The sequence below is a fragment of the Pipistrellus hanaki genome, assembly GCF_964339955.1.
Source record: "Pipistrellus hanaki genome assembly, chromosome: 21".
Classification (NCBI taxonomy): domain Eukaryota; kingdom Metazoa; phylum Chordata; class Mammalia; order Chiroptera; family Vespertilionidae; genus Pipistrellus; species Pipistrellus hanaki.
The window spans coordinates 3,134,428-3,147,519 of NC_140523.1; the positions used below are offsets into that span (position 1 = coordinate 3,134,428).

At 49.0% G+C, this 13,092-nt stretch overlaps 1 protein-coding gene across 2 annotated transcripts in view; it reads left to right on the plus strand.

Annotated features, from left to right (window-relative positions):
• Positions 1-13,092, plus strand: part of MCTP2 (multiple C2 and transmembrane domain containing 2) — a 108,425-nt gene that overhangs the window by 43,184 nt on the left and 52,149 nt on the right. The window contains exons 9-11 of one of the 2 annotated variants that reach the window (XM_084869096.1): positions 3,881-4,045; positions 7,098-7,228; positions 12,562-12,748. In XM_084869096.1, coding sequence (XP_084725222.1) covers positions 3,881-4,045; positions 7,098-7,228; positions 12,562-12,748 — 483 coding nt within the window. The remainder of the gene's footprint in view (positions 1-3,880; positions 4,046-7,097; positions 7,229-12,561; positions 12,749-13,092) is intronic. The other variant, XM_084869097.1, reaches the window with a different exon arrangement.

The following is a 13,092-nucleotide window of genomic DNA, read 5'->3' on the forward strand; positions in this document are numbered from 1 at the left end:
CCGGCACAGAGCGAGTCCGTCACATCCAACATGACCGCATTCCAGGCCCAAATGTTCAAAGTCCGGCCGAGAGAGATAAAGGCTTTGATGGGAAGTGGATGCTTTCCAGGGACGCGGCGAGCAATGATCCAGATGTTCTGCCGTCTTGCAGCGGCCGGACCCGCAGTCCCAGCCAAGCCCGGCCTGCCGGCTGCCGGCTCCCGGCCCTCCCAGGCTGCCCTGCCATATGGAACCTCTCTCCCGGGCCCCTTGACGACCGGCTTTGGATCCCCTTTTCACAGAGCTCATCGAGCTAAGCGGGGCTGCTTCTCGGACAGGCGAGATAGAAGCCCTTCCAAGATAAACATCCCATTCGCAATGAGGACATACCGAGCGCCCCGGAATGCTTCTCAGGACATATTTCACGAAAAACACGGCCATTTCTCTCAGGCGGCTGCCAGACTGCAGGCTGCTGCCCTTTGATCTCCCGTGGACTCCACTCCCTTCTTCGGAAAAGAGGGTTTTGAAATAGTTTCAGTGCTCAGGGAGGCATCTATCTGTCGGGGCTTTGAAGAACTGGCCACGGGACAGGGCATGCATTAGCGGGCTGCTTGGCAAGTCAGAGTTTGGGAAGAAAAACACACGCAAAACAGGAAACAGCAGCGGGACCGATGAATCAAAACCCCATTTTCTTTGTAAAGGGAGAAGCTCTCGGCCCGTGGGCTGTCTGAGCTCTCCCGTGTCTTCAGCGGAAATACATCTGTACGCACACCTATAGACATATAAACACGCATGCTTCGATGTTTACATACGTATCTGTCTGTCTGTCTACAGATGGTGCTGGTGTTTGTTGTTCTTAAGGAGTAGGAAATGGCGGTCCTAGCCTGTTTGGCTCAGTGGATAGAGCATCGGCCGGTGGGCTGAAGGGTTGCAGGTTCGATTCCAGGTCAAGGGCACATGCCCGGATTGCAGGCCCGATCTCCACTAGGGGGCGTGCAGGAGGCCGCCAATCCATGATTCTCTCTTATCATGGATGTTTCTATCTCACTTTCTCCATTCCTCCCTAAAATGAATAAAAACAGTTGTGTGTGTGTGTGTGTGTGTGTGTATTTTAAAGTAGACAATTGCTGAGCTTTTCACTATTTTATCAACTTCCATTCTGGAGTATATTCAATCCACAACCCAAAGGCAAATAGAAGTTTCAAAATAAGGTTTACACCGAGTGGCCAGATTATTATGATCTCTGACACATAATAATCTGGCCACTCTAATATATATATCTGAGGCCCGGTGGATGAATTTGTGCATGGGTGGGGTCCGGCCAGCCTGGCCAGGGGAAGGGGACATGGGCGGTTGTCTGGCCTGCCTGCTGGTCGAACTCCTGGTCGAAGGGACAATTTGTATATTAGCCTGTTATTATATAGGACATATACTGAGTGGCCAGATTATTATGGGTTCAGAGGTCATCCTCATCTGGCCACTCAGTGTATGTTCTCCAGTGGAAAGGGATTTTTCTTCTCTTTAAAATTAATTGTTTTCTTGTCTGCCCTCCCTTCTCTGTCTCATCACTTCCAAGAGCTGTGTGTGTGTATGCATTTTATGAGAACAGCGATATGAGTGTAAAGTTTGAGAGAATAGATTTCCTTAGTGTTTAAGGTGGTTATAAAATGATCCACGGAATGCATGGAGTAGCCTGTTGCATCATTTCTTCAACAGAGCGCCGTGTGCCGGATGAGGTAAGCCGGTCTGTAATTAATATGGCCGGGACATACCATTTGCCATGATGAATTGTGACGAACTGGTGTCCCAGCAAATTGGTGTCTAAACGGCCTGGGAGATATATTGAGCCGATGACAGGATGGATATATATAGCGTTAGAAATTCATTGCTCTGCTATGATACTTGGCACCATTTACATTCCTCAGTCCATTTATTCCTCCTTCAGAGAGAGCCAGCGATGCCTGCGCCACTTCATTTAGTGAGAGGAGAGCATCAATGAACTCCCCCAACCAAATGAAGCGTGTGGGTGCCATTGGCACCTGCACCCAAACCCACTAACCATAAAAAAGACAGTGCTGAGACCGTCCGCGAGATGTAAAGATGCCCTGGGTACCGAACGATATTAAGGGAATTATGGCTACGTTTGTTGAGCATCCTGCGTACAGAAAAGCAAATGTGGGCCCTAGCTGGTGTTGCTCAGTGGGTAGAGCACCAGCCTATTGTCTGAAGGGTCCCAGGATTGAGTCCAGTCAAGGGCACATGCCCGGATTGTGGACTTGGTCCCCTGTGTGGGGCATGCAGGAGGCAGCCCATCTCTGGTTCTCTTTTATCATAGATGTTTATCTCTCTCCCTCCCTCTCTCTCTTCCTCTCTGAAATCAATGAAAATATATTAAAAACAAACAAACAAACAAAACCATATGTGGAGTTTTCTTTCCAATATTTCAGCCATACGTGAGTAGTAAAGGGATGGATGAAATAAGATTGGCAAATCGTTGACTCTGGTGAATAAATCCGTGGAGATTTCATATATACTGTTGTACCTCCGTATGTGTTTGAAAACTCACATAATGGAAATTAAAGTGTGCTTGTCCTCTGGATAATTTACCAGTAGGGTTGTTTGCCTTTTTCTGTATTTGGTTTAAGGCCGTGGTCGGCAAACTGCGGCTCAAGAGCCACATGCGGCTCTTTGGCCCCTTGAGTGTGGCTCTTCCACAAAATGCCACGGCCTGGGCGAGTCTGTTTTGAAGTGGCGTTAGAAGAAGTTTAAGTTTTAAAAATTTGGCGCTCAAAAGAAATTTCATTCGTTGTCCTGTTGATATTTGGCTCTGTGGACTCATGAGTTTGCCGACCACTGGTTTAAGGCGTGTATGAGTGGGTATGAGTAACATCATTTAGACAAGGAACAAAATAAGCTAATAGTTACTGAACTCAACTGTCCTGGTTCCAGGTACTGTGCTTTATACATTATTTTCTTTCCTCCCCCCACCGCCCCCCATCTTCAGAGCTCATTCGGCTGGCCAATCCCATGCTCTGTCTGGAGCTATAAATCTCACAAGGGATGATCTTTTTAGTAATTACTAGGGAATAAAGGGGCGTGGGGACAGATTCAAGTGTGAAGGATAAACTCAAAACCACTATTTCTGCAAGGCTGGTGTGGCTCAGTGGTTGAGCGACCACCTATGAACCAGGAGGTCACGGTTCTATTCCCTGTCATGGCACATGCCCCAATTGCAGTCTCAGTCCCCAGTTCAGGAGACAGCTGATGCATGATTCTCTCTGATTGATGTTTCTCTCTCTCTCTCCCTCCCTCTCTCTTATTCTCTGAAATATGTATATTTTATTTTATTTTATTTTATTTTTTAAATATATTTTATTGATTTTTTACAGAGAGGAGGAGAGAGAGATAGAGAGCTAGAAACATCGATGAGAGAGAAACATCGACCGGCTGCCTCTTGCACACCTCCTACTGGGGATGTGCCCGCAACCCAGGTACATGCCCTTGACCGGAATTGAACCCGGGACCTTTCAGTCCGCAGACCGACACTCTATCCACTGAGCCAAACCGGTTTCGGCTGAAATATGTATATTTTAAAAAGAAACACACACATCACTATTTCTGAATGCCCATAGACATTTCATCTCCCTACAAAGCAATGCCTTGCTCTTATACCTCTGTTTCCCAGAATGCCTTTCTTCCCTTCCTATCCTTAAAAATAGCCGAAGGCCCAGCTGAAGGATGCCTCCCCGAGAGCTGGGCAGGAGGACAGGCCGGTGCCCAATGCCACTGTCGCTCCCATGCACCTCTCATATCCATCCAGGCAGGGCTGTGACCGCCGGCATCACACTCAGGGGTCACCAGCGAGCTGACCTCTCTCTCTCCTCTCTGCCTTCCGCCCCAGTCCTCGCTGATGCGCAGCCTGCGGCTCTCGGAGGCCCTGAGGAAGAACCAGCTCTGGAACGGCATTGTGAGCATCGCACTGCTGGAGGGAAAGAACGTGTCGGTGGGAAACGTGGCCGAGATGTTCGTCCTCTTAAAGCTGGGGGAGCAGAGGTACAAGAGCAAGGTGAGTGGCCAGGTCTTAAAGGAGAACAGCACCTTAAAATAGAAATTGGTATTCCTTCTGAAAAAAAAAATGTCTTCCCACTGTACATGTCTACAAGAATAGAAGTCATTTCTTTTACTTATTTATGTATAAATATATTTTATTAATTTATACAGAGAGAGAGAGAGAGAGAGAGAGAGAGAGAGAGAGAGAGAGAAACATTGATCAGCTGCCTCCTGCATGCCCCCTACTGGGGATGTGCCCCAAACCAAGGTACATGCCCTTGAAGGGAATCGAACCCGGGACCCTCCAGTCCGCAGGCCAACGCTCTTTCCACTGAGCCACACCGGTTTAGGCTAGAAGTAGTCATTTCTCTTTAACCCTGCTAACTATGTTCAGATTATTCCAGAAAGCAAAATAATGGTATAGATACAATTAGTAGGAGTCTTGGCTAAGTTTATTTTAGTTCCATCCAAGTCACTGGAGCTGGTGAAAGCTCATTAAATAATATATTTGAATGCATGATTTATTTTTGTTTTGAAAAGAAGCAAAAACTGTGTTTCGTGGAATGCGGAAACAGATAACTAAATGCCTTCAAACTGTAACAAAAATAAAAGAGTAATATATGTTTACTCTTGGGTTACAGTATTTGTGATAACTAAAGGTATTTTCAAAATTATATACAACTTTCTTTCTCTTTCTTGTTAGTATTTACACGAAAAATGGACTTTGAGTGCTGCTGTGTTGTGTTTTTTTTTTTTTTTTTTTTTTTTTTTGCTATGATTAAATAAAAAAAACCAAACACATACGCACCAAACTATTAAAAGTGATTTGTTATGAACAAAAACACTGGCCTTTTCAGCTGCCTTGCCAACCCAGTCATCTGATTCTGTTGATCCGAATGCCATTTAATTTTTAATCTAATTTGGGGAGGTTTCTGTTTCATACACCATGGTCTCCAAACCACGGTAATGAATTTGTTTTACATAGCTGTCAGACAGGAATCTGGTCCATGTTTTATGGATGGAGGGACCCGGGGTACTTGAACGTTAAGCCCCTTGCCAAAAGCCACATAATTAAAAAAACATCAGGGGAAGGTTTTCAAAAACAGGATATTTGCACATCGGCCTTTCCCGAGTGGAAGGCATAACAAGATGCAGACAAGTTGGCAGATGCTCTAGGGCAGGGGTCTTCAAACTACGGCCCGCGGGCCACATGCGGCCCGCAGAGGAGTCTGATCCGGCCCGCCAGGTTTTTTGGGCAGTGAGCGCAGCCGAGGTGTTACAGTAGGAATTAGTAGTTCATATAGTCTGGCCCTCCAGCTCTCTGAGGGACCGTGATCTGGCCCCCACTTTAAAAAGTTTGAGGACCCCTGCTCTAGGGAGCTGAGACTTTGTCTCTGCTGAACCAATTTCAGTGCAGAATCAAATGCAAAGCGTCATTCCCACCAGGACACGGACTAGACTCACAGCGGTCGGCAAACTGCGGCTCTCCAGCCACATGCGGCTCTTTGGCCCCTTGAGTGTGGCTCTTCCACAAAATACCACGGCCTGGACGAGTCTATGTTGACGAAGTGGCGTTAGGAGAAGTTTAAGTCTAAAACATTTGGCTCTCAGAAGAAATTTCAATCGTCCTGTCGATATTTGGCTCTGTGGACTAAGGAGTTTGCCCACCACTGGATTCGAGAATGGAAGCTCATGTTGACGAATCAGTTTATAAAAAATATGGGAAAAATTGAGGGTGACTTAGGGCAGAATTATGCAGGTGATATTGGCCAGGTAGTCTGAGGTTGTACCGACCAGAGACTGTATCCAGGGTAACCACATCCCTGGCTGAGATTTCTGTAGCCAGCCGGGACCGGGCAGAGGATTTATAGGAAAATTATTCATCACGGGGCACACTTAGCCCTTTGAAACTGAGGTGAAGTGGAGAATTAGTCCAATATCTGCTCTGGGACCCCCTCCTGGGGGATATTGCATTTAATTTGTGGTCTAATATTTTGTTTTTTCCTTCGTGGTTGCTACATTCTGTGACCTGGCATAGCCCGTCTAATGCAACCCACAGCTTAAATGATGTTACGTGATGCTGGCTACAGGCCAGGGCTGTGCTGGTACGGGTCTGCCCATGTTGGCACAAAGACTTAATAGTGGATGCTGTGCCCTTCATTGAGGCTGGTACTCAAGGGCCAGCATTCCTGCTCATTTTTTTTAGCCACAAATTCAATTTCTCCAGCCATAGCATCTGCCCTCTAGGGACAGGACTCAGCAAACTGGGATTTAAAAAAAAATAGGCAGCAGCGTACTGAACTCATGGGTTTATGTGCAATGCAGCTGACAGATTCCAGGATCCCAGACTGTTCATTTATATACTTCTTAAGCCAGTGCTGAATGCATGTGCCAATAAAATGATTTCATGAACCAATGAATATAGTTTTGTTAAGACTGGACAGTGTAAAACACCCATTGAGATATATCATATATATATGTATAAATCTATATATATAAAAGCCCAAATGACCATCCAACCGGTAGCTATGATGCCTATTGACCGCCAGGGGGCAGACGCTCAGTGCAGGAGCTGCCGAGCCATGGTGACTTGGCAGCTGCGGTTCTCTGGTGACGTGCCAGGAACCAGAGAGGAGGGAGCTCAATTCCAGGGTTTATCATCCAAGAACAGCCCTCTCTCAATCCGAGACCCCTCACGGGGATGTCGGAGAGCCGGTTTTGGCCCAATTCCCTATCAGACCAGGCCAAAGGTCCCCACCAGTGCACAAATCCATGCACTGGGCCTCTAGAATACATATACAAGTTACGGTTTTCTTGTGGTGTCCCTGTGCTTCCTAACTTGGCGGGATCCACTGTTGAATCTGGGGGGGGGGGGGGGGTCGGCTAAATGAGTGGTGATGTTTCCGCCAATTCGCCCTTTAAGGGGAAACGTTGAGCCTCGGAAGGGACAGGCAGGCAGGCTCGTCGCCCCGAGCGCCCGCCCCGGCTGTGTAGAGCAATGAATTGAAATGTGTCGCGATGCATTGGCAGTCCGAAGACAATAAACGTTGTCACCGCATGTTTTCTAGACACTGTGTAAGAGTGCACATCCGCAGTGGCGGGAAGAGTTTGACTTTCACTACTTCTCTGACAGGATGGGCATCTTGGACATCGAGGTCTGGGGAAAGGACGGCAAAAAGCACGAGGAGCGACTGGGCACGTGAGTCCGCTCTGCGTTCTCGGTGGTGGGGGCGCGCGTGGCACTTTCTGCGCGAGGCCGGTCTTTGTCTGTAGAGCTTGCCTGCCCACCCCAGGGGGCCAGAAGGAAGCTGGAACTTCCCCAGGGCGCAGTTTTTATTTGTTTATGGGTCGATGGCATTTAGTATTTATTTAAAAAAAATTATTTTTGGTATTGATTTCAGAGAGGAAGAAAGAGAGAGAAAGAGAGATTAGAAACGTCAATCTAGCTCCATTTCTTTCCCGTCCTTTGCCCCGTCTCTCGCTATAAAAAGCCTACTATGCACATTGTCACTGTGGGAGTTCAACCTGGAGACAGATTTCTCGCTGTGACATGCCTTGACCACCAGGGGACGGTGCAGAGCGAAGGGAGGCCCCAGTTGGCCCCTGATCAGCCCTGATCACCAGGCAGGCCTCAGGACCCTACCTGTGCACAAATGCTGTGCACTGGGCCTCTAGTTGTCATATATATGACATTCTCTATACGTTCTGAATTCAACAAGGCAGTGTTTATTTTATGCAGTCCTACGCCTTTATTTACTTAAAGTCCATTTTGATTTCAGAGAAGAAGAGAGAGAGGGAGAGAGAGAGAGAAATATTGGTGATGATAAAGAATCAGTGATTGGCTGCCTCCTTCATGCCCCCTACTGGGGCATGTGCCCTTGACCAGAAAATCAAACCAACCGTGACCTCCTGGTTCCTAGGTCAATACTCAAATACCGAGCCAGGCCGGCCGGGCAATGCCATTTAGTTTTGATCAAAACGGAAGAAAGTAGTTCCTGCCAGACTCTCAGGGGGTGTGGTCTGGCACTTCAGAGATATTGTTGATCATCAGATTTCTAGCCCGGTCCCTTCTCCCCTCCTTCACCTCCTCCTTGGGGTAACTGACCCCTCAGACACTTCTCCTTACCCTTGACCCTGAGGACCGCTGTGACATACTGTGCCCCGCCAACACCCATCTACATACGGAGGGGGGATCAGACACGCTGTGCTAGCCCAGGAGCAAGGACACGTTACATCCGTGTGCCGACACAGAGCACTCCGTGTCCCGCCGTGTCCTCCGGGTGGTGGGAACGTGGCCCTGCCGTGACGCATGGCCGACCTGTTGTGTCAGTACAAAGAGTCACGCCCTATCGCCCCGTGCCATTGTGCTGTCACGGCTGCCCCACGTCACAGGAAATGCTTCTCCGCGTGTGCGAGGTGTGTTCACACACAGACACTGGCTTCCAACGGCCCTGTCCCTCCACGTGTTGTCATCCGGGTGTGTATTTACGACCTCAGCTGTTTCTTGTTTGTGTGCCTGTCCTAGTTCGTGGCCACTCTGTCCTTTCTTTTTATGGATTTTGAAGGATTTTTTTTTTTTTTTTTTTGGTATCTCTTTCCTCTTTCCTCTCCCGCAGTAAAAGAGACCACAGAAGTGTCTCTCTCGGGAGCTGGTTACACAGCATTAGCTGCAGCGAACTTCCAGGGTGGGCGAGGCGGACCCTGAGATACAGCGTGAGCCTCAGAGTTAACGGGGAGATGGTGCTAGCCGGTGCCTACCACAGACACGCTCCTTACAGTTCTTTATTTTACACTAGAGGCCCGTTGCACCAAGATTTGTGCAAGAATAGGCCTTCTGTCCCCTGGCTTCAAGTCTTTCCTCCCGGCCAGAGCACTGCTCCTGTAGCTCCCTATGCTCCCTCCCTTTATAGCAGGCACCCCCCCCCCCCCCCCCGCCTGGCCACTCAGCACCTGCATATGCAAATGAACCCACCATCTTTGTCGTGTTAATTTGCATGCTCACTCCCAATTGGCTGTGGGCATAGCGGAGTTACGGTCAATTTTACATGTTTTTCTATTATTAGGTAAGATTTTTCACATATTTGTTTCCACTTTACTTTGTTGTAATTCCAGTGCTCAGTGATCTGATCTCCCAGATGCAGAGAAATACCTTTTTTTGTATCAAGTATCTTTGACAGTGAGAGTCAGTCATAACTGTCTCCTGAGTCCTCTTTGTTTTTTTTTGTTTTGTTTTTTTTTGTTTGTTTGTTTGTTGTTTTTTTTTATAAAAGTCCTTAACTGCCCTAGTTGGTTTGGCTCATTGGATAGAGCATCAGCCTGCGGACTGGAGTGTCCCAGGTTCGATTCCAGTCAAGGGCACATGTCTGGGTTGTGGGCTCGATCCCCAGAGGGAGGCAGGCAGGAGGCAGCCGATCAGTAATTCTCTCTCATCACTGATGTTTCTATATTTCTCTCCCTGTCTCCCTTCTTCTCTGAAATCATAAAAATATATATATTTTGCAAAAATCCTCGCCTGAGGGTATGTTTTCTTATTGATTTTTAGAGAGAGTGAAAGGGGAGGGGAGGAGGAGAAAGAGGAAAGCATCTATGTGAAAAAAAGACACATCTATTGGTTGCCTCTTGCACGCACCTCAACCATGGGGCAGGGATGGAACTTGCAACCAGGTATATGCTCTTGATCTTGACCTATGCCCTTGACCGGAAATGGAACCGTGACCTGGTTCATAGGTTGACGCTCAACCACTGAGTAACACCGGCCGGGCTCACCTCCGACTTTTAAACAAAACGGCAAGAACATAGATTGTACACTCTCCCATTTTAAACCGGTACCAGTTGTTCAAAATAATCCTTTTCCTTAACGTGCATTTTACATTTCAAGGCGACTGTAGAGATGAACTCGTTATGGAATCTCCTAGACTTACTTTCGCTTGGGCAACTTAAGAAGGAAGATGCTGGAGCCCGGGCTGCCTCTGAGTCCCACGCGTGACTTGAAAGAGGCTCTGACATCCCACCAGTTTGTCAGCGGAGAATCAGGGAGGGATCAAATGGCATCCATGTCCTCGACCTGCTTTTACGGCCATGCTCATACACTCCCCGTCTTCTTCCTGTTCACCGCCCCCTTCCTCAGCCTCTGAGATTTACAGCTTCGAAAACCACAGCACTCTGTCCTGCCCCTTGCATTTACGTTAAGAGCTGACCAGCCTGAAATAGAAAGCATAGAATTATGGTAATGAGCGAGAGGTTAAAAGCTATCATGGCGCAAGGGACACCGGAGCAGGTTGGGCTGACGGATACAGTGAAATTACGTGTGGAATTAAGACAATAAAATGCGGCGGGATTAATGGGGAAAGGCATGCACGGGAGGTCAGACACAATGCCGTATCAGCACATTAACGGGCTGCGGGCTTAATATATGCCTGCTGTTGAGGAAAATAAGTAATTCAGCCTTGTTTTCTTTGGATGAATTAAACCGTGGGCTTTTCAATATGGGAGGGGCCTATATTGCTGTCTATATACACCTCGGGGCCAGATGATGATGATCTCTGAATGCATCATAACCTGGCCACTCCTATAGCATAAAAGGCTAATATACAAGTTGTCCCCTCAACCAGGATTTCAACCAGCAGGCTGGCCGGCCAACCGCCTATGTCCCCTCCCCCTGGCCAGGCTGGCTGGACCCCACCCATGCATGAATTCATGCACCGGGCCTCTAATACACACACACACACACACACACACACACACGCACACACACGTGAGTGGCCAGATTATTATGCATTCAGAGATCATAATAATCTGGCCACTCTGTGTATGTGTGTGTGTGTGTGTGTGTGTGTGTGTATTTGTAATTGATTTCAAAGAGGAAGGGAGAGGGAGAGAGGGAGAAACACCACTGTTGAGAGAATCATTGATCGGCTGCCTCCTGCATGGCCCCTACTGGAGAATCGAGTCCTCAACCCAGGCAGGTGCCCTGACTTGGAATTGAACCATGACCTCCTGATTCATGGGTCCTCACCCAACCAGTGAGCCACACTGGCCAGGCCTAGAGATGCTATTGCCTATTCTAAGATCTGCTAAGGTCTCACTTTGGCCCAAGAGCCAGTCAGTGTGCAGCACATTCTGAATGACTGTCCAAAACAGACACTCCCTCCCTCCCTCCCTCCTTCCCTCTCTGCTTCTCTGCTTGCCTCCTTCCTACCTCCGCTCCCCGCCCCCCCCCCCCCCCCCCCCCGCCCCTCCAACCCTTCTAAGCATAAACAAAGCAGGTGTGGTCCAGGCGGCCCCAGAGTTTTCAGCGTTAAAGCAAATAAGCTCAGAGCACTCAGCGCCCCCCTTGGTGGTGTTTGCTTCCGCATCTCAACGTGCTTGAGGCTTTCAACAGCCCAGAACACGGGCTGTGAAGAGGCGGAAGACATGCCGTTTGTAGCAGATGGGACCGCCTCCCCGAGCCGCTGCTCGAGTGGGATCCATCCGCGGCTCTTCACGCTCCGTTTGCCCAGAGAGAAACCCCCGGGGGAAAGTCCCGTGCAGCGCGCCCGTCAGGAGGGCCCCTCGCCACGTGGGTGTGAATAAAAACACGCACGCCCCACGGCATTCATCCGGGAGGAGATGGATGGAGTTTTCATGAACCCGCTTGCATGTCTCTTGTCTTTTCTGAGTTGTTTTCGAAACCCTTTATTTCTCTTTGCTGGAGAAAGACACCACGGAGCAGAAAAGCTGCATAGAGCCATCATACTTAAAACTTGCAAAAACCTTTTCTCCCTAATTTTTTAAAAAAATATATTTTTATTGATTTCAGAGAGGAAAGGAGAGGGAGAGAGAGAGAGAGAGAGGCACCAATGATGAGAGAGAATCATGGATCGGCTGCATTTTGCACGCCCCCTACTGGGGATCCAGCCTGCAACCTGGGCATGTGCCCTGCCCGGGAACGGAACCGTGACCTCCTGGTTCATAGGTCGATGCTCAACCACTGAGCCACACAGGCCGGGCTCTCCCTAATTCTTGACCTCCTTGTCTTTCTGCAGACCTTATTGGGCAAGGATCTGACGCCTCTTTTCCATTTGCCATTCCATTCCTGACCTTTCCTCCTCCATTGTATTTTATTTATTTTTAAAAAAATATACATTTTATTGATTTCAGAGAGGAAGGGAGAGGGAAAGACAGATAGATAGAAATATCAAGGATGAAAGAGAATCATGGATCGGCTGACTGCCTCTTGCACGCCCCCTACTGGGGATGGAGCCTGCAACCCGGTCATGTGCCCTGACCGAGAATCGAACCGTGACCTCCTGGTTCATGGGTCGATGTTCAACCACTGAGCCGCACTGGCCGGGCTCCTCTCCTTCGTTTTAGAGTGTGCTGGGCTAGGAGTGAGCATTCTAAGCCAGACGAGCCCTCTCGCCCTTCCCTGCCCGAGAAACCCAGGTCCCACAGAATGTGGTTGGGGTCCTGAGCAAACCGGGGTTCTGTGGAGGCGCCGGGGTGGCCCGAGTTCGGCGCTCACTCGCCCCTCTCCGCCTCCCGCTCTTGCAGGTGTAAAGTGGACATCGCCTCGCTCCCGCTCAAGCAGGCCAACTGCCTGGAGCTGCCCCTGGATAGCTGCCTGGGCGCCCTCCTGCTGCTGATCACGCTCACCCCCTGCGCGGGGGTCTCCGTGTCCGACCTGTGCGTGTGCCCCTTGGCGGACCCCGGAGAAAGGAAGCAGATCGCCCAGCGCTACGTGAGTGCTTCACTTACCTCGTGACCCCGGCCCCACCCCCACTTTAATAAAACGTCCTTATCGATTTCCGAGAAGATGGGAGAGAGAGAGAGAGAGAAGCGTCCGTGATGAGAGAGAGTCACGGATGGGCTGCCTCCTGCACGCCCCCTACCGGGGATCAAGCCCGCAATCCCGGCCTGTGCCCTTGGCTGGAATCGAACCTTGGACCCTTCAGTCTGCAGGCCGAGGCTCAACCACTGAGCCACACTGGCTGGGCTGCACTGGATTTGTTTTTTTAGGGCATCAGAAAAGACAGTCTTCAAAGTTGAAAAGTATTTTTATTTAATAAAGTTTTTATTTAAGCT